Below are 20,697 nucleotides of genomic sequence, written 5' to 3' on the forward strand. Positions count from 1 at the left end.
ATATGCAAGAACCTGGCCAAAAGGGGCTGAAGCAAGTCCAGAACAACGAGATAATGTTAATGCCCTGATGATGTTATCTAGTTTGGTAATGAAATGTCTGCAAGAAAACCACCAAGGAGAGCACCAAAGAGCCTACAGGTCAGCACCAAAGAGCCTACAGGTCAGCTACTAATATTCACTTCTATCAGTACAACATCTGGAAGGGACTCAGGCAGATGCCTCCCTAATTCACTGGAGTATAAGGAGGAGGAGGAGAAGAAGGGACAGTCCAATCAGACATCTTAGAAGTTCCCAGAAGTTCCCAGGGTTGAAAAATCTAGGAGGTAGAAGGACTGCAGAACTACCCCAATGAGTTTGTTGAGCTGACTCCAAACCTCTGTCTCCCATCATTAAGGAGGACATTACGAGGTGCAGAAAATCCTCTGTCACATTTCTGCATGAGGTGGAAAAGTAAAATGCAAAACAGGTCTAGAAAAAAGGGCCAGACCAGACTTACCTACAGGGGCAGCAGGACTGTGCGCAATAGTGTGGTTCTCTTCCTGAATTCCCGAGGCATCTGGCTCTTCTTGGCTCAGCTTGGGTCGATACTCCAGGACCCGGCATGTATATCGGCTCCGCTTGCGGGCATCCACTGTGCTCCAATATAACCTGGAACATCTGGTGGGGATATGTTCAGAAGGAAGCAAAGGATCTCTGTACCGTCTTGGTCTAAGCAGCAAGAAGCCTAGGAGTCGGGCACCTGCCTGCTAGAGAAGAGGTGGGCAACCTGCAATCCCTAACCCTGTTTTTTTGGGGGGGTCCCCTCAAGACTATTGCTGAAATTTTGTAGCAAGATTTCCTGCCATCAGGAGAGAAAGAAAATAATTTTTAAAAATCCTGCAAAATAATCAAGCATTATGATCAAGCCTTCAGTTTGGCTTAAGTTCTACTTCTAAGACAAGCTTAAAGTGCTTAAAAAATAAGAATCTCCAACATGCCACAAAACTGGAAAGGGCAGAATTTAAAAAAAAAAAATCTTGGTCCAATTCCATTAGGAAAAAAAAAATCTCCCATCAAATGCTATCAGAGCTATGCCCTTCCCTCTCTAAAAGGACCATCGCCCTTTCCCAACCTGGTGCCTTCGAGAAGTGTATGGCTACATCTCACAGCATCCTAGCTAATGTGGCCTTCAGGGAGCTTTTTAGAGGCTGGGTGAAGAACAAGCATCTTTAGTTAGCACATTTCCTATACAGGTAAGTCCTTGAAGTTATGACCATCACGGAGCACACCCATCGCAGTCATAGAAGGGATTGGTCAGGCGACCAACCCGATTTTATGACCTTTGTCGCGGCAGTCGTTAAGCAAGCCACGTAAAGGCTAGTTTTGGGCAAAACTGTCATAAAACACAATCACGTAACCGTGACACATGCATCTGCATACAGCCTGGCATCAAAATTCTGGCTCTCTAGGATAAAGAAGGGAACATGACGACACTGAGACCAACAACTCGGAAGTAGATACTCACTGGTAGCCTACAGGTAAAAGCCGTCCCTCGCATTCGGACAAGTCCGTCAGCATCCCCAAGCTATCAATCTTCATGGAGCCTGACAGCAGAGACAAGATTCGGGAAGCTGTTAAGGCTCGCCGAGCAGACGATCCATCACGCTTCACCAAGTGGGCAAACGTCCCTGAGAAGTTCTGCTGTGGGAGTCCCTGGTTGCCAGGGGGCTCGCCCCCAAGAACATCCCGGTGGGTGGTGGCCCATGGAAATAAACGGGGGCAGGGTGAGAAGGACGGGCAAGAGCTTTGTCCCTCAGACTAGCCACGCTGGTAAGGCTGCAGAGCAAATACGAAGACAGGAAGCTGCCTCGTAGAGAGTCAGGCCGCCCTTGTTCACCAAGCTATGTAATCATCTATGCTGACTGGCAGACGCTCTCCAAGGCAGGGGACTTTCCCAGCCCTACCTGGAGGTGATGGGACTGAACTTGGGACTTTCTGCATGCAAATCAGCTGCTCTACCACTGAGCTACAGCCCTTCCTGCAAAAAGAACATAGGAAGCCGTCTTCAACAGAGTCGGAGCCTTCTGGCGTCCTGCTCAACACTACCGGCTCTTGCTGGGAGAGACTCTCGAGGGGGCAGGCAGGGGAGATGCCAAAATGGATGTTGAGTTAGCCTCTCCCCATATGCAATGGGCCCCAGTCCCCCTCCCCCCCTGGCATTCCCAACCATCAACCTGAATTTAATCCCCCACCCACAAAATTAAACAAAATAACCTGCAAAATAAAAGAACACCAGTCCCTGGATAGCCAAGAACTGAAAGCAGGGGTGGAGGGGTATAATCCCAGGCAGATATTTAAAGGCATCTATCTGTTTATTTACAATATTTGGGGACTGTTCTATTTGCAAGACTATCATGGTTTAAAAAGAGATTTCAGGGTAGGCGATGCACAAATTTAAAAACATTAAAGGGCCAAACCACCTACAATAAAATTAAGAGGGACTAAAGCATGCCACCAGCTAAAATCAGAGTAGTTTTAAAAGCCCAAATGAAATGATTTTATCCTGAAACAATGTGGTGCACCTTCAGAATGCCATTCCACAATTGAGGAACTGCAACAGAGAAGACCTTCGTTTCTGTTCTTCTCTAGATAGCACTAGCACTCAGACTTATATACCGCTTCATAGTGTTTTACAGCACTCTCTAAGCCAGGGGTCTTCAAACGTGGCCCTTTTATGACTTGTAGACTTCAGCTCCCAGAATTCCTCATCCAGCGTGCCTGGCTGAGGAATTCTGGGAGTTGAAGTCCACAAGTCATAAAAGGGCCAAGTTTGAAGACCCCCTGCTCTAAGCGGTTTACAGAGTCAACATATTGCTCCCAACAATCTTGGTCCTCATTTTAGCGACCTCGGAAGGATGGAAGGCTGAGTCAACCTTGAGCTTGTCAGGATTGAACTCCTGGCAGTAAGCAGAGTATGGCTGCAATACTGCATTCTAACCACCGTGCTACCATGGCTCACCTAGACACCAACCTGGTTCTTGGTGCAGCCATTGGAGGCAATGTTTTCTTTAATATTCTCCCCTGCCCCCTCCCACACATACTGTATATAGCCACAGAAGCCACCAAGACCAGGTTTAATTCTAATTCCAGTGATGCGAACTGGTGTTTTATCCCCTGTCCATAAATTGCTCCTGTTCACTTCCATGTGGGAAAAAAAAGAAGAAGCACTACTAGGGAGTGGAACCCATTCTCTCAGAAACACATCAGACCTCCACCAGCATGTAATGCTCTCAGGTATGGCCCCATTTTGCTTCTATGCAATCTGAGCATGAGCACTGCCAGAATAGAAGGCATGAATGTGAGGGCTGCAGAGACATTTTCAGATCAGGTCTTCTTTACCTCTGAAGCCTTAAACTCATTTCCACATCCACCACGAGAATCACCACCTTATGGGAGAAGTAAAACTTATCTACTCTGGATCCCAATGCTTCCTTAGCACAGGGGTCTTCAAACTTGGCAACTTTAAGACTTGTGGACTTCAACTCCCAGAATTCCTCAGCCAGCCCACAAGTCTTAAAGTTGCCAAGTTTGAAGACTCCTGCCTTAGCACATCACTGCTCGTTTGCATCCCCTCAAGTACCTATCATCATGTGGATGATATCCGGCTCCAGGCCCACCATAAATTTCCTCTTGAAGCTGATTCCCTCAAAGTCGACATAGACCCGCCGTAGGACATCAAACCCATCTTCAGCGACAATCTCCTAGAGGGCAGGCAGAATGACAGCTTAACACACGGCTTATTCATAATTGTGTCACCAGGACACACACACGCACAAATGCCAAATGCCACCCTCTTTGCAGATCGCACACCTATGGAAAACCCAGCTCACTCCTCCAGCTTTCAAAGGCCAGAAGCGATGAAACTATCCCAACCTTTTAATCCCAGCATTAATGGAAACTCCGGCATTCTCCACTCCACCCTTTGGCAATTCTCCTGTTTCCCCCCCCCTCCCTTTTTACCGTTCCATCCAGAAGGTCAATGTGCTTCTGGCAGAAAACTTTTTTGTCCTCCTGGAAAGTACAACGGCAGAGGCGGGCACACATGAAGTGGTAATTACTGAGACATGCAGAGAGGCAGCAGCCAACAGTGGCCCCGGTGCGTTGGCAGTGTTCACAGCGCTAGAACAGGAAAAGTGAGATATGTCAAGGACAGGGTAGCCCTGTCAGCACAGCAGGCCAAACCTACGTAAAAGGCCCAGCAGTCACTACTGAGTTTGCTGTCAGCGAATTGTTTTTTGTAGTGTGCAAAAAAGACATATAAGCACACATTTCTTGTGCTTGCCATGCTCTCCTTTGCCTACTGTCTCTCTCTCTCATCATTAAACAAGCCCAGGCAGCTACCAAAAGTAGGTATGGCAATCTTATAGTCTATTCCAGGGGTCCCCAACCCCCGGGCCGTGGACCAGCCCTAGGCCACGGCATGCCAGAAACTGGGTCATGCAAACAAGCGAAGCCCCATCCGCGGGATGCAGGCAATAGGTGAAACCACGCCCCCTCCGATCCGCAGAAAAACTTCTCTTCATGGAACCGTTCCCTGGTGCCCCAAAGGTTGGGGGCCATTGGTCTACTCAACTTCCTTTTAAGACTAATATTGCCTGGTCAAGGCTCTGAAAATAAAAGGATTCAATATGGTCTCCCGATGGGTGCTAGTTTTGCTTTTGTTTTAACTCGGACTGAGATGCTGCTTTGGATACAACTACACATTTTTTTTGATCCACTTTTGAGTCTTTGGGGCTCAGGCAGAATTTACACCAGCACCCCTGTTTGAATCCAGAACAGATCTTCCAGCATCAGCAGCTGGGCTACTACTGCGTTATCCGACTTAGATAACGTAACAGTTCTGGTTTTGATGCCACCACTCCCATTTCTGGCGCAAGACTCCACATTATAACATTTACATCCCTGTACAAAATGCACCATAAGGCACCGAGAAAGTGATCCGTAATAACGCCAAAACAATTCCAAGGTGTGCTTCCCCTGGGGAGGGCCTGTTCTTGCTCCCCTCCAAATAAGAGGGGAGAGCAGAGGAGAACAGGAATGAGCCAAACTTACCATCTGCCGGCCCCGAGCCACAGCTGCGTGGACGTTCTTTAAGGAGCCATCATTCTCCTCAAAGACCTCGGCTGACCAGATGGCACAGTTGACGTGAGTCCATTCGTTCTGGCCGATGTACAGCAGCCTCCCTGCATCCTAGAGAGAAGGGTTCGGAGGAGAGGGGACGAGTTTGGTTTTGATTTAATATGATTTTAGAATTCCACCCTGACTGATTGCCTACCCATGGCCTAGCGTTACAGTTAGTCCTCAACTTACACCCCTTCCTTTAGTAACCGTCCAAACTTACAACCGCACTGAGAAAAATGACTTATGACCGTTTTTCATACACAGCATATCTGTGGTCACACAATCAAAATTTGGGCGCTTGGCAGCTGGTTCATATTTATGACTGCTGCAGCATCCCGGGGTCATGTGATCACCTTTTGCGAATTTCTGATACGCCAAGTCAATGGGGAAGCCAGACTCGTTTAACAACTGTGTTACTAACTTAACAACTGCAGTGATTCATTTACCAACTGCAGCGAGAAAGGTCGTAAAATGGGGCAAAATTCACTCAACAACTGCCTCGCTTAGAAATAAATTTTGGGCTCAATTGTGGTCCTTGGTCAGGGTCTACCTGTATGTGTAAATCAGTACGTTATGGCTTGCTCAACAAGCTGTAGCAGCAAAGCAAACCAGAACTCTGGTGATACCCAATCACCTATTTCTTTAAAATCCCAAATGCTATTTATGGAGTTCAAGGGACAGCCAAGGGATGCTGACATTCAGGGGTTCCTTCAGGATCAGAGCCAGCATGTTATGGTATATGGCAGGGTCTTCAAACTCTGCCCTTTTATGACTCATGGACTTCAATTCCCAGAATTCCTCAGCCAGCGTGCCTGGCTGAGGAATTCTGGGAGTTGAAGTCCATGAGTCATAAAAGGGCAGTTTGAAGACCCCTGGTATATCAAAGAAAATGGAGTCAAGCTATTCTCCAAAGTGCCTGAAGGCAGGACAAGAAGCAAAGGATGGAAACTAATCAAGGAGAGAAGCAACCTAGAACTAAGGAGAAACTTCCTGACAGTGAGAACAATTAATCACTGGAACAACCTGCCTCCAGAAGCTGTGAATGCTCCAACACTGGAAGTTTTTAAGAAGAGACTGGACAGCCATGGTATAGGGTTTACTGCCTGAGCAGGGGTTTGGACTAGATGACCTCCAAGGTCCCTTCCAATATTATTATTGTTATTGTTGTTGTTGTTATCCTCCTCCTCCTCATCAGTGGTGGGAGGACCGATATGGGACAGTTCATCTACACCAGTGATTCTCAACCTGTGGTCTGTGGGCCCCTGTGTGTATGTGGAGGAGGAGCGATGTTTTCACAGAGGGTCTTGAAAAAAATTTATGATTTAAATCTTGAGCTAAATCTTGGGGGTTCGTGGCCACAAAAAGCATTTAAAGAGGATCTGCGATGAAGAAGAGGTTGAGAATGGCTGATCTACATGAAAGTCTTCCTTGTAGGACTTCCTGAGGTTGGCCCTTCCAAGAGCAAAGGACTTTGGGATGAACCAGCAGGACCACTTTTACCTTGGAAGGAGCATCTCCAAACTGAAGACAGAGAGCACACTGTCTCTTATCCTCAGGGTCTGTCAACAGCTGCTGTGGGGAGACACGCTCTGCATCTTTCCCAGCTGCAAGGGGAGAAAGAAAAAAACATTGGATTTTGATCTTCACTCCCTGCAGCCCCTCTAATATTTCCTCAGAGCACAGGAGATCCTGAAAAGGAGACAGGATCTTTATCCGGAGTATCTTCAAGTAGAATCAGAAAAACCAGCCTTCTGCCCTTCTAATATGCCAGACTAATCTTCTGACTGCGTGGTGCTGGGTGGAAAGATGGAGCGTGTAATCCAGCATACTTGCATATCTGCTGGTTGGCCTGATGACCAAATGGGGCAGTTCCATGCTGGAGGTGGTTGCTGGATTGATGGCAGACTCCACCGCTCCAGCCCCCCCTTGTGCTATGCCAGGGGTCTTCAAACTTGGCCCTTTTATGACTTATGGACTTCAACTCCCAGAATTCTGGGAGTTGAAGTCCACAAGTCATAAAAGGGCCAAGTTTGAAGACCCCTGTGCTATGCTCTCCATACGACCATCTTTTTGGTTATCATCTTGATGTATTCTCATTGTAGCCTTTTTCATCATTTATTTTATTGCTCTATTATTTTACTCCTGTTTACAACTCCTTTCATTTTCTTCCTTTTAGTTATTTTAACCCGCCTAGAGTAGCCCCATGGAGAGATAGGCAGCAAGTAAATTTAACAAGCAAACAATAAATATTTGGAGAGGGCTGGATTGCAGAAGGCTGCTACAGACAGTGGTGGAACAGAAATCTGGCTCAAAAGAAGGAAGTCTCATAGGTTCTCTATGTATTGGGGAGATGTGGGGTGAGAAGACAGCCCCCCCCTTTAGCAACTTGTTGGTCTGAAGGTATCTGCAAGCAAAGAGGAAACGCCTGCCCCTTGAGGCCTTTCCATCCAAGCCTTACCCATGTTTTCAGGGCCAGCAGAACTCAGATGGCTGTTGGCAGCTGAGCTGACCTCTTGTGGCTGCCTCCACTGAGCATAGATGTGGTCAGAGGAAGGAGGCAGAACTGCATTGGGAAGCATGCCACTATCAAAAGAGGGGAGGAGGAAAAGAGGACACCATCAGAAGCTGCAGAGGCTATTCAACATGAATTTCTTTCTAAAACAGGTAAGGGTTGCATTAGGCCACCCAACCGTTGTTCTTCATATCCCTCATTGGCAATAGCATCTTCCATTAAGATACAGTTACAAGAAAATGGCCGATTAAACATTATTTTAAACAGAAAGCATTACGTGTGTTGGGGACTGCTGCTATGGATCAATTAATCTGGTGCACCAAATTCATTTCATGGTGTAACCAAGGGCTTCTCTGCCTCCAACAGCCCCAGTTGGATAAAGATTCCACATCGCCCGATATGACTTTGGAAAAAGATTTCCATATTTTTGGTTTTGAGCACTCACTTCGGAAGGGAGCTGTTGCGGGTCCAGTGCTTTGTATCCTGAGCATCAAACCAACTGAAATACTTTCCCATCAGCTGGAAAGACAAGAGAGAGGAGTTCAGAGAGCTAAGCAGAGGGGCAGCAGTTCCCAGGAAGCAAAACAAACCAAGAACTATTCCAAGCTCAGGATGAAAACTTGCAAACACAGGATACTTACTTCCAAACTTCCAAGTACACTCCAAACAGCTGTTCTAACTTAGAACAGTTTGCCTAACCCTGACAGATGTTATACGTAACTAGAGGAGAGAAGGCACATGAGGCTAAGATGGAACGGATACTCTCTGCCAGGGGTCTTCAAACTTGGCCCTTTTATGACTTGTGGACTTCAACTCCCAGAATTCCTCAGCCAGGCACGCTGTCTGAGGAATTCTGGGAGTTGAAGTCCACAAGTCATAAAAGGGCCATGTCTGAAGACCCCTGCTCTATGCATACATGTGCGCTTTAACCCTTATCAACTAAATTAATTCAAGAGACCATCTTCCACCACCAACAGGTGAGAAGAGATGAGTACCTCGATATAGAGTGTTTTTGCAGAGGAGATGACCTGTTGTTCCTCTGTGTGTCCCAATAGGACTCCCACAATGTCCTCATGGAAGCTGTGCTGCAAAGAGAGAAAAAGCTCAATGGAGGTTACCAGTAGCTCCCACTCTCCAGTTCCAGCATGTAATTCTTTTCTCCACACTCACCACCGACGAGTAATGTCCCTGTTCAAAGAGCTTGTTGACAGTGCGTAGGTCACAGGGCCGGAGGTGAACCTTCACGCCATCATCCGGACAGCACTGCCGAGAGCAAATAGGTGAGGAAAATGGGCTGCTGTCATTTCTACCTGCAGCCTATAAGCCACCTTCTCCTAGGCCAGTGATCCCCACACCTTGGCAACCTGGCCCAGAATGGGAGGGGGGGTGTTGCAAGGGTGGCAGGCGCACACACGTGTGCACAGCTCCATTGGTGTGAGCAGGGGGCATGTGCGCCGTCCATTCACACGAGTGAAGGCTTGTGTGTGAGCGTGTGTGCGCTTGCCCATCACTCACGCAGCTTGGTAGTGGGCCGCAGCCCGGGGATTGGGGACCCCTGTCCTAGATCAAGTTTCTTCCAAAGGAAGAGAAATTTGCAAAACAGCAGCAACGTGCAAGAAACTTTCACACCAGTCTTCTCCAACCTGGGCACCACCACATACTGTATGTAGGCTTAAAAATCCCGGTGTTCCCCAATCAATGTGGACACTGAGAAAAATTCTAGGAGCTGAAATCCATACATCTGGTTGGGGAAGGACAAGAACCTCAGCTCCAGGAGCACTAGAATCTTAACTAGCATTTCCACTAAAAGGTGCAGCCATGGAGAAAAGCTGGCAGTTGCCTCTGAAATAATGTGTCAGAAGGGTTTAGCAACCGATCTTAAAATATGGATGAAGTCACCTGGAAGGAAACAGCTTTTCAAATAACTCCCAATCCATATACTGATTAAAACAATGATGACTGGCATATTTGCATTTCTGTATTTATTTAGTTTAGGCGTCGCCCAACTGTGATCAACTCTGAGTGGCTCATCCACATAAAAGCAAACAACAGATATACAAAGAGCATGGAATGATAACAATAACCAGATGGCAGAACCAATCAACCAGATAAAGAAGTTGTACATTCATCACAAGACTCTAATTACCTTAGCCCAGTGCCTGGGAGAATGTCTGCCAAACTAATTGGCAGCCAGTGCATTTGGGTCGCCTACACTGAGCACTTTGCGCTATCAAATTGTGTTGGGGAAAGAGGGAAAATAGAGAAGAAATGGTCCCGCGCGATGCTCCAGAAAGCATACCTGTGCACACTGCATCAGTGGCGCCACACACTTGGAGCTTAGCAACCCTTGCAGCACTTGCCGCAGTCCCTTGCGCAGCTCTGAGTTAAGGACCTCTCGCCACTTGGTCTTATCGCTGCCACAGCAGGGCCGGCATGCATACACCACGCTCTCCGGCAGGTTAGACAAGATCTCATAGCCCTCATCTGGAAGAGACAGGAAAGGAGCACATCCCTCGTGTTCATTCCTAGGTCGAATGACACTCCATTTTTTTTTCCTCAAGTCTTCTTGGTACAGGTTGCCCTATTAAGCTACATTTACGAATATGAAATCCAGCTGGGGGAACCCACAAAGGGGAAAACACCACAAAGGACACACAATTCTAGAACAAAACAATCCCGTGCTGCAACTCTTCTGCTACCATCAACGGCTTTCCCTACATAGTATCTGGATTCAGCATTCATGCTGAGTTTAGTGCAACGTCTAAGGCTCTGACTTTGAAAACAATCATTTATAGTTTTGAACTGCCTGACCTAACAGACTTGTTCAATACCCTGGTTCGAATGATAGATTAGTGTAATGACTGAAACCAGTCTGGAAGAGATTATAGGAATAGGAAAAGAAAAAAAAAATAGAATAGAATAGAATAGAATAGAATAGAATAGAATAGAATAGAATATCTTTATTGTCATTGTGTAACTCACAATGAAATTAAGTGCTGTCCACAGTGCACACTACACACAAGTAAAGACCACAAATAAGAACATACATTATATACACGCATCCTTCACATTCTATTCACCATTACGCTGCCCCTAATATTGCACTTCAATGTTGCATTATACAGTAGTATTTAATATAGTTACAGCTCTGGGATAAAAACTATTTTTCAGCCTATTTGTCTTTGTTTTTATTATCCTGTACCATCTGCGAGATGGTAATAGTTCAAAAAAGAAAAAAGAAAAAAAAAGAATGCAGCAGCAATGAGATCCATCTTCTTAGGGCTAGTCCTAGTCCCTTCCCAATGTGGATGGACAACAAAATGGCTTGTTCGTAGTCAGCCTCCTGAACTAAGCCATGTTGCTCCAGACAACCAACCTGAAAGCCCCTCGCACTTGGCATGAACCCAGTGGTCACACTTGGCACACTGCATCATCTTGCTCTCGTAGTCATTATCTTCGTAACAGTGCAAGCAGATTGGGCAGTAGTTCCCTGCACGAGGAAGAGAGACCACAGGAAGAGATACGATGAACCCATCCAGTTTTTGAAACGAATGTTAAGATTTCAACGTTTGCTCCATTCATACTCTGTATTTCAATATCCGAACAATATTCAGTCAACAAAAACTGAAACACCAATAAAAGCAGAATAAAAGCTGCTGACCATAAAGTAGTATAATAACTGCCTCAGTGTAGAAACAGAACAAAACTAAAATGCCTAAAAGGTTGAAAAATTAAACAATTTTTGCCTGGCACCTGAAAATAGCCAGTTTGGTGGAATGATGAAAAGGTGGGCTAGAACTGAGGAGACTGACGTTGAAGTCTATTCTTTAAAATGATCACTAAAGCTTTTAAACCAGACAATAAAAGCCAATACAAACTAATATAAAGTAAGGAAAAAAACAAAAAACAAACAAATAAGTCAAGGAAAAAGCAAAAACTGCAAGAAAAAAGGTGAAGAAAAACAGAAGAGAAAAAAGATATAAAATATGGCTTCTGATATTCTTCACAGCAATTATAAGCACAGATATATTTTAATCTCTCTGAAGTTACATCACTCAGGTTCAAGTCTATGCTGAATGACTTTGGGCCAGCCCTTCACTCTTAGCCCAACCTACTTTACAAGACTATTCCTATGGGGACAATTGGTAAGAGTAATCTATACCCCTGTAAAAATATAGGTAATGCATAGGCAAGAATTACTTTGGAAAGCCAGTATGGAATAATGGTTAAAAGGACGGGCTGACACCAGAGACTAATGGTCCATAAATTCATTAAACATGTCCTTGTATTGAAACATTTGCTAAGCGTTCGATTTATAATGGAAACTTTTGAAACTTTTCAGAAGATTTTGCTGCACTCACCTTTATTGTACAGCACAGAACAGGCAGAGCAGAGACTGTAATCACTGGACCATTCCGTGTCCCAGTTCTTCCCTGGCGCTGTCCCACAGCTTTTGCAGCGGATGCAGGCAGAACAGATCTAAAGGACGTAAAAGAAAAGGATTTCGCAATTGCAATATAGGGACAGTTGAGCCTGCAGTATAAAGGCTGTAGAGTTGACTCTCTCATCCTCCACTCTAGTGTTTCTCAACTACGGCAACTTTAAAGTATGTGGACTTCAACTCCCAGAGTGTGCTGGCTGGGGAATTCTGGGAGTTAAAGTCCCCCATATCTTAAAGCTGCAGAGGTTGAGAAGCACTGCCTGACATTTTCCACTCTGCAGATACTTACCCAGCCCTTCCTCTTACGGAATGGTTTGGTGGGATAGTTGGGGCCAAGACAGGCCAGGTGATAACAGTTCCTGCAGCGTTCACACTCCAACAGTTGCTGTTGCAGGTTATAGAAGAAAGAGAGAAAGGGAGTAAGGGGCATGAAAAACTGAGCTGCTACCCATGTATTTGGAATCCTTCACATCTCCTAACTGAGAACTGTGACCAGAAATGCAAAATGTGCAGGAAAAAGGAAAGCAGAGAGCTAAACATAAAAGCTATGTGAGAAAACCAGATCCTTAGAATTCTTGTTTTAAAATTTTTTTTTCAAATATTTATGTTCATGATAAAGAAGCTTCTCCTTCGAATATAATTTAAAAAATACTGCAATGCGCAGAGATGAATAGGTTAACGTTAAAAATTAAAGAAAAAAGAAGAAATGGAATATTATATGACATGGGACTTATTTTACCAATGGTTAGCTGATAAAAACAGAGGTTAGAAAGTTGGAAATATGAGAATATGTGGATTTTGTGAGCAAAATTTATAATGGATTAGTAAATGCTTTGATTGTTATATAACTAATGTTAATGTGGGTAATATTACTTTTAATATTTTGATTGTTATTTCCTAGTATATGATTGTATTTTGATAACATTATTATGAATGTGATTATTATATTTTAATTTTAATTGTATACCTAGACAACACACTGTTCAATGTAGAAATTGATTTTTTTAAAAAAATAATAGTAATAAAAAAAAATTAAAAAAAGAAGAAGCTTCTCTGTCTTCTACACAAATGCCTGTCTAGCTGTCCAGCACCTGTCCAGGGCATTACTGAACCTACGTACATGCCATTTGTTCAAACTGGCACCTTCATTTCCCTCCCTATTTTATGCACAGCTGTTAATACTGCCATTTTTTGCTCCTTTAACACTCTTCCCCTATTTACTTCTGTTTCTCTTTGCGGTATATGTTGCTTTAAAAAAAAAACCTTGCAGAAATACCTCTCTCCAGTTGAGAATCCTTTGGCTGTTTACTGGTAGTCCTTGATTTACGACCACAATTGAATCCCAATTTTTTATTGCTAAGCAGGATACATGTTAAGTGAGTTTTGCCCCATTTTACAAACTTTCTTGCCATGGTTGTTAAGTGAATCACTGCAGTTGTTACTTAGTACAGGGGTCTTCAAACTTGGCCCTTTTATGACTTGTGGACTTCAACTCCCAGAATTCGTCAGCTAGCATGCCTGTCTGAGGAATTCTGGGAGTTGAAGTCCACAAGTCATAAAAGGGCCAAATTTGAAGACCCCTGCGTTAGTAACACAGTTCTTAAGTGAATCTGGCTTCCCCATTGACTTTGCTTGTTAGAAGGTCACAAAAGGTGGATCACATAACCTCAGGACACTGCAATTATCATAAGTACATGCCAGTTGCAAACCGCCCAAATTTTGACCATGTGACCATGAGAATGCTACAATGGTCCTAAGTGTGAAAAACAGTCATAGGTCACATTTTTCAATGCTGTTGTAACTTCAAACCAATTTCCGATGTGGATTTATTTATTTACCGGGCTTTTACCTTATTCCAAACAGAGTTGTTTATTGCAGGGGTCCTCAACCTTGGCAACTTTAAGACTTGTGGACTTCAACTCCACAAGTCTTAAAGTTGGCAAGGTTGGGGACCCCTGGTTTATTGGATGACAATAGTGGCAGCTGAGAACATGCTACAAATATGTGCAGGGAGATGAGCTGGGATAATTGCCAGCCTGACTGAGGTTACAATCTGGGTGACTGAGGACCCTGAAAGGACCCGAGATGACAGGGAGGCAGTGCCTAGACCAGAGTTTTAAAACTTTGGCAATTTTAAGGTATGTGGACTTCAACTCCCAGAATCCTCCAGCCAGCATCTTAAAGTTGCCAAGCATGAGAAACACGGGGACACAGGTACAAAAGACCCAAATTTGGCAGAAGACTCAAAGGAAAAGCCTTGAGACACAGCGAAGGAGCGATCTGAAATTCTGCATTTGGTCAACTGTTCGCTGTCCTAAGTGCATAACAGTAAGAGAAATGGAATATAAATCCATAACAAATTACATTTTTATGGGCGAAGGGGAGGAGAAGAGCACCAGGGAGACAAATCAAGATTCAAGTCAGCTAAAAGGGAACCAGTGAAGCCATTTGGTAGATGGACTACTTGTGCTAAGGAAATGAAGAGTGAAGAAAATAATAGGATGATGCCTGAGTACCCAAATGGCTCTAGAAAAAGAAGAGCAGAGCACTCATGAAAAGGAAGGAAGGAAGTGTGGTAGCAAAAGAGGAAGCCAAAGAAGGATGGGATTAATGTTTTCTGAAACCTCAGTTTACTGCTGCTTCTGCTATTGCTACATCTGCCCAGTTTTGGTTATGTTTCCCGAGTCTGGGCTTAAAGAAGGGGAATGCCCCATAAACTCTCTCCCCATAATCCTAAAAGAGGAGATGAAGACCAAGGAGCAATTGATTTAAAGTCACTTTCCTGACTGCTCCATCTGTGAGCATGAACAAGCTAAAAGCACAGTTGTTTCCAGAATGCTGATTCCTGCCCCACTTACACAGAGCTGTTGGTGATGCAATGATGGACTGCTAGTTTCCTGTTAGCAGAAGGAACATACAAGCCAGTGTATTCCCTGCACGCACTCACTCTCTCTCTCTCTCTCTCTCTCTCTCTCTCTCTCTCTCTCACACACACACACACACACACACACACACAACTTCCTTACCTTGGATGCTTTGTTTTTGCGGTCACAGACATAACAGAACTTGCAACGGCGGCAACACCAGCTGTCCTCCTGCTCAGGCAGTGGCTGTTCATCCTCCTCCAGGCAGAAGACATGGAAAGGGTCACAACATACCTGGCAATACACAAGCTACAGAACAGGCAGCAGCCACGTTAGAGATCCTACATCCATGAAAACAGGAAACTGGACATCTTTGAATCCTCTTTAACCCCCAAACCCTGAGGGCAAAAGGACCCCAATGTGCAACTCCACCTGACCAACTCCCAAATGGGAAGGAAAGCCCTTCCTCAAATTCCTGCCTAGGGCAACTTTCAGTACTTCTTAGCTCCTATTCATCAGACGCACCTGATGGAAACCTTTGCTTGCGCAGAGCAGGCAGACCACCTGCGTGGTGACTGGTACTGAAGTGAGGATGCTGAGACCGCCCATCAGCCAGACATTCTCCAAGTCACAGTCTTCCTATGAGGCACACAAGTGGGGAAAAAATTGCTCTAAAAGCTATAGAGCGACACACAGTGAATCGCTGAACTGAAAGGGAATTTACAAAAGTAACTTTCAATGGTATGCCTTGATTACTACTTCTGACAGTAGAGAGAGGGTGACCAATCAGCCTCAAGGGATATTTGTTCTGCAGTTTGGGAATGACACAGGGAAAAAAATATCCTCCTGTGCATTAACAAGACAAATAGAGACTTGGATTTAGAGCTCATAATCTATTGAAAAATTTAAAACTAAGATGAACAGCTTATACTGAGTCACAGAAACAACTAGGAACCATCACATATCCTTTAATGTGGGACAATCAAGGTTGCAAAACTGCACTGGTACACAGATTAGCAGGCAACCTTCCTCCACCTGCTGAAACTACAGAACAATCTCCGAGGATAGTCCCGTGTAGAGTGTGCTGCAGTAGCCTAGACCAAAACTGTTCAGGTCCAGAACAATAATATCTATAGAGCCACTTGGGTTTAACAGGCATAAGACTGTAAATAGCAGATTTAGGAACAGGCGCCAACTGAGATTTTGTTCCATTCGGGAATACGCTTTGGAGTCTAGTGATTGCCATCTTGACTTAGCTGTATATGCCATCCTTTCCATTGTGTCTATGAGGCAGAAGTCCCTCCCTCACCTTGAAATCAACCCTGAGCCGGTGGACTCCATCTGTGGACTTCTGTTTCCCATTCCAGCCATTGGAGATGGAGGGCAGTGAGGCAGAAAGAGGGATGTCCTGAAAAGGGCAGAGAAAAGAAGGAAAGATAGCGGCAGCTTAACAGAGTATTCCCAGACGTTCAGGTGTCCCATGGGATACACAATGCTGGTATTAGGATATGACAAGAGAAGAAATAAACTGATATGGCGGAGGGTAAGGAAGGATGACGGAAGAACTGGCATATTTTGTCTTAAGGGAAATGAATCTTGGTGGAAAAACAAACAAAGAAATGACTTGCATTTGGCTCATATCCCACTTAAAGAACACAACACACAGTGGATTCCTTGAAGTCCCTGATGTGCGCTGTGCACCCTCCTGAGTTACAATACAAACAAAAATAAAACCTTGCCCAGACGTGGATTGTTTTGTCTCTCTCACCTTTTCTTGATGGCTCACCTTCTCCGGTTTCTTCCTGGCTTTCAGTTGCACCACAGGCTGCAAAGAACTTTTACGAGGCCGACTTTGCTCCTCGGAGTCCACGGGAAGCAAATCTGGAAACATATGAGAATCTTAGAGCGTATTCTCTTTGCATCAGACTCAAACAGGATGAGAAGCTACTCTATTCTTCACCTTGAAAGCACAAAGCATGGCAGTTCCACTAGCCTTTACCTCAGAGATGCTGTGAGTCAAGAATAAATCTGAATCTACTGAATTATCTATCACTGAGCATCAAGGATCTCACGTCACACCAAAACGAGATAACCTCTTGGGCCCTATTGGTCATCCCACCAAGAGCTTCTTCTTAAGAAAATTGGGCCCAGGGTGGGCATACCAACAACCATAGATGTGCCCTCGGAAGCTGCAGCTAGCCGCAGCTTCAGACACACGCGAAGCTTATTGCTTTTGTGCAACTTTCATAGGTGGCTACCGATAATAGCCCAGTAGCTGGCAAATCTCAACCTGGAAGTCATGGACCAAGCAACCCAAAAGCTCACATCTCACCTGAGTCCCGGGAAGATTTCCGGCGATGAGTGGCTGAGCCGGAGGCCGGCTCTGTGTCTGAGTCAGAGGATTCAAAGATGTCATATGAGGGCCTCTGCTTGACGCAGCGCCGGGCTGACTTACGCTGCAACAAAGAGTCTTGCTCAGCAGTCTCTGTGGCCCCCAGCATGACTTCCCAGGGGGCTGGAAACTCCTCTTGAGAATCCTCTGAATCCCAGGGGGCGATGGGCTTCACTACTGTACGGCCTGAAGACAAAGGCATGGGTGAGCAGAGCCCGGCAGTCCGACTCTAGCAGCAGATGGATGCTGGGCAGAAGGACCATTTCCTCCCCTTTCCTCCATCCCCCTGCACACTGCCCAAGACTTGTTATAAATGCATACTCAGGGGTGGGGAGACGGGAGAGAAAAATGAATGCAAACTCTTGAACTGAGGCACGGTACTTAGTGCAGCTGACTGCAATCCCAACAGGCTCTGAACATCTGACCAGACCAAAATTCAAAAGCTCTGCAGCTCGGTTAGGCGCTCTTACCAGCATCAACTTTCATGCTTAACCTACTGCTCAGCGCTGCAGGACTGACAAGGACCAAGAAGAGCTCTCGAGTTGCCAAAAGAATATTTCTGTATCTCTTTGCTGCAACCAGAGGGCATTTGGGTTGTAGCAGCCTGGATTTAATATTGGTGAGAGATGGTTACTCTCACCTGCCTTGTGGAAGAAGCGGCACCTCAACACAACACGTCTTGTGTCAGCTGTTGGTCTGCTCAGCCACTGACCCACCTAAGGGTCTCCCCGTGACAAAGTCTTTATTAGCTCACTTACCTTAGCTACAGTTCATCTTCCATCTATTGCGGCAATGCTTTCAATCTCCCCCCCCCCTCCCGCCTGTCAGCAATTTAGATCTACAATCTCTACCCATCCCTGGTACAAATGCTGTTTAAAGGGCCCTGTCTTCCTATCTAAAAGGTCTCCCTCTTTACTTTCTCATCTCCAATACAAAAGAGATTTAAGATCTACAGCTAAGAGCAGAGAGATAAGGAAAAACTAGATGGGACTTCAGAGGCCATTATCACCTGGGTCATACTGACCTTGGCTCAAGGCTCTGAGCTCCTACAGATCCAACTTCAGTCAGGCACTATGGATTTACTCAACAGCTGCACTGGCTTGTAATTCTCCTTTGCTTACAAGGAGCAATTTTCTGGCTTTCTAGTAGTCATTGTCTACTTTCTCATATGCAGATGAAGCGGAATGAAGTCTCTGATCCCTCCCCCTCCCCCTGGAAGGTACCATTAAGAGTTTTTTGTGTGCTTCTCCCATTGTTAATTAATTGGTCCAGAAGTACAAGTGAATTACGAAATTGGAAGGAAGGGAGGGAGGGAGGGGTGGAGGGCCAAAACTTCCTGCCTCTGCTCCCATTGTGGAAGCTGAAAAAGGATGAAAAAGCAGTGAAGAGGTAAGGCAGGAAAAAGATTCAGCAGCTCAAAGAGACCCTCAATATGACGCTGCACCTTCTAGCATTTCTCTCAAGCCACCCTCAGAGCTGAGCTGAAGAAGCCAGGAATCTGAGCTCCAATCCCCCCCCCAAGAGCAGAACAAGCCAAATGTTGTCTCCCCCCCCCCACTCTTTGCCACCCTCCCCACCTTCAGCCTCCTTTCCCAGATTAATCTGCTCACATAAGCAATGTTTCTTCAGTCTGCACAGCAAGTGAGGACATTCCCAGGGGCATGCATGATCAACTCTGCTCAGGCCCCCTCAGATCACAATGGCCTCTCCAGCCCAGCCCCTTCCTAGTACCTGCCCATTTCCTTCCCATAATCCCAAAAAAAAAAGACAGGACCTCCACCCCCTCCCACGGTTGCAGAACTATCTATGGTATCCCTGGCTCCACCCATCCCAGTCTTTAGCAGACAACAGCATTCCTTCACCTAGCAAGTGCCTTTTCCACTTGCTGGCCTCCAGAGCACTACAATTCCCAGAATTCCCCAACCCGTCTCTGGAAGATGCCAAATTGAGGAAGACTACAGTCTACTTTTAAAACCCATTTTTTTTCCAGAGCATCTAAAAGAGCTTGGGGGTGGGAGGGGAGCAGAGACAATGAGGGAAACTGCTATCTGGGACTTCTTCCAAAGAACATTTAAGTCAGGGGTCTTCAAACTTGGCTCTTTTATGACTTGTGGACTTCAACTCCCAGAATTCCTCAGCCAGGCACGCTTGCTGAGGAATTCTGGGAGTTGAAGTCCACAAGTCATAAAAGGGCCAAGTTTGAAGACCCCTGATTTAAGTGGTACTTAACAGAAGGTTAAAGTTTAAACTATGGTTCTCAGCTTGGCTGTGCGGATTTCAACTCTGGGAATTCTGGGAGTTGAGATCCACACATCTTCAAGCCGCCAAGCTTGAGCAACATCTAAATTTAAACAAGAGGGGGAAACAACAGAGGGAGACGGAAGACATGGGTTTACAAGCAAGCAGAAAGCATGGGTAATTTCAGCTAGGCTGGATTACAGCATTAATTACAGCAGGGATAAGCAGCAGGATTAGGAATCTGTTTGTTGAACAGCAAAGGTTTCCTACTTATATTGTTCCAAGAACAGCATCACAAAAACTTGCAACCTTCAGGATGTTTTATTGTGAGAGTGGAGAGGGGTGTGAGCTTGTTTTGAGAGCCATCCCAAATTCCTGGGCTATACATATGCTCAGAGGCAACCTACATCTGCACAATACGCTTATTCAGGCCAGTTAGACTTATTAGTTTCACTAGCCCAGTAGGCAAGGTTTATTTAGTTTTCCCATTTGGTAGCTTTTGTTGTTGATTAGCATGTTGTGCAAACCTAGCTCCATTTCTTTAGTAGAGGCTTCAATGTACTGTTTGAGCCAAGGAAATGGATTCATTTGGTACAAAGGTAAATGTGTGCTGTAAACTCAAGACTTAGCGCATGTTCATATAACTAAGCCACTCCCATGCACTTCATTCTAGTAATCAATATATGAACTTTTGCAGGTCCCAAGTCTGTTCAACTGTGATGAAAGCCAGGCTCAAAACATCTGGGGAGGAAACAGGTTAGGGAAAAGCTGCAGTGGATAACAGGGAGTGGGAATATCAGAGCTAAGTGACCAATTCAACCCACAACTTGAAGTGACCTTTTTTGTCTTTCACATCCACCCAAATCAAGGAACTTGTGTTTAAACTGAGTTTTTATAATTTAGGCCACCTACTCTAGGCTATGATGACTCAGGAAAATCTTACTTCAAGGTGACTTTAGGGAAGTTTCCCGCTGTGAGCCTCAGCAACCCCACCACCCATGTGCAGGACAGAGAGCACCACATATCCCATTTTCCAAGGCTGTTTTAAGGGTTAGTAGAACATAAGGCATCTTAAGAGCAATTAGTACAC

The 20,697-nt window shown here is 45.2% G+C and overlaps 1 protein-coding gene across 1 annotated transcript in view; it reads right to left on the reverse strand.

Annotated features, from left to right (window-relative positions):
• Nucleotides 1-20,697, reverse strand: part of KMT2B (lysine methyltransferase 2B) — a 54,786-nt gene that overhangs the window by 12,226 nt on the left and 21,863 nt on the right. The window contains exons 10-28 of the mRNA XM_015816572.2: nt 17,310-17,555; nt 16,764-16,858; nt 16,287-16,385; nt 15,503-15,616; nt 15,140-15,286; nt 12,403-12,498; nt 12,034-12,151; nt 11,049-11,162; nt 9,972-10,156; nt 8,843-8,935; nt 8,668-8,757; nt 8,118-8,191; nt 7,619-7,743; nt 6,661-6,764; nt 5,092-5,229; nt 4,000-4,158; nt 3,620-3,740; nt 1,505-1,583; nt 497-657 (exon numbers count right to left, since the gene is read on the reverse strand). Coding sequence (XP_015672058.2) covers nt 497-657; nt 1,505-1,583; nt 3,620-3,740; nt 4,000-4,158; nt 5,092-5,229; nt 6,661-6,764; nt 7,619-7,743; nt 8,118-8,191; nt 8,668-8,757; nt 8,843-8,935; nt 9,972-10,156; nt 11,049-11,162; nt 12,034-12,151; nt 12,403-12,498; nt 15,140-15,286; nt 15,503-15,616; nt 16,287-16,385; nt 16,764-16,858; nt 17,310-17,555 — 2,358 coding nt within the window. The remainder of the gene's footprint in view (nt 1-496; nt 658-1,504; nt 1,584-3,619; nt 3,741-3,999; nt 4,159-5,091; nt 5,230-6,660; nt 6,765-7,618; nt 7,744-8,117; nt 8,192-8,667; nt 8,758-8,842; nt 8,936-9,971; nt 10,157-11,048; nt 11,163-12,033; nt 12,152-12,402; nt 12,499-15,139; nt 15,287-15,502; nt 15,617-16,286; nt 16,386-16,763; nt 16,859-17,309; nt 17,556-20,697) is intronic.

Source organism: Protobothrops mucrosquamatus, unplaced genomic scaffold, assembly GCF_001527695.2.
Source record: "Protobothrops mucrosquamatus isolate PMUCROS unplaced genomic scaffold, P.Mucros_1.0 scaffold468, whole genome shotgun sequence".
Classification (NCBI taxonomy): domain Eukaryota; kingdom Metazoa; phylum Chordata; class Lepidosauria; order Squamata; family Viperidae; genus Protobothrops; species Protobothrops mucrosquamatus.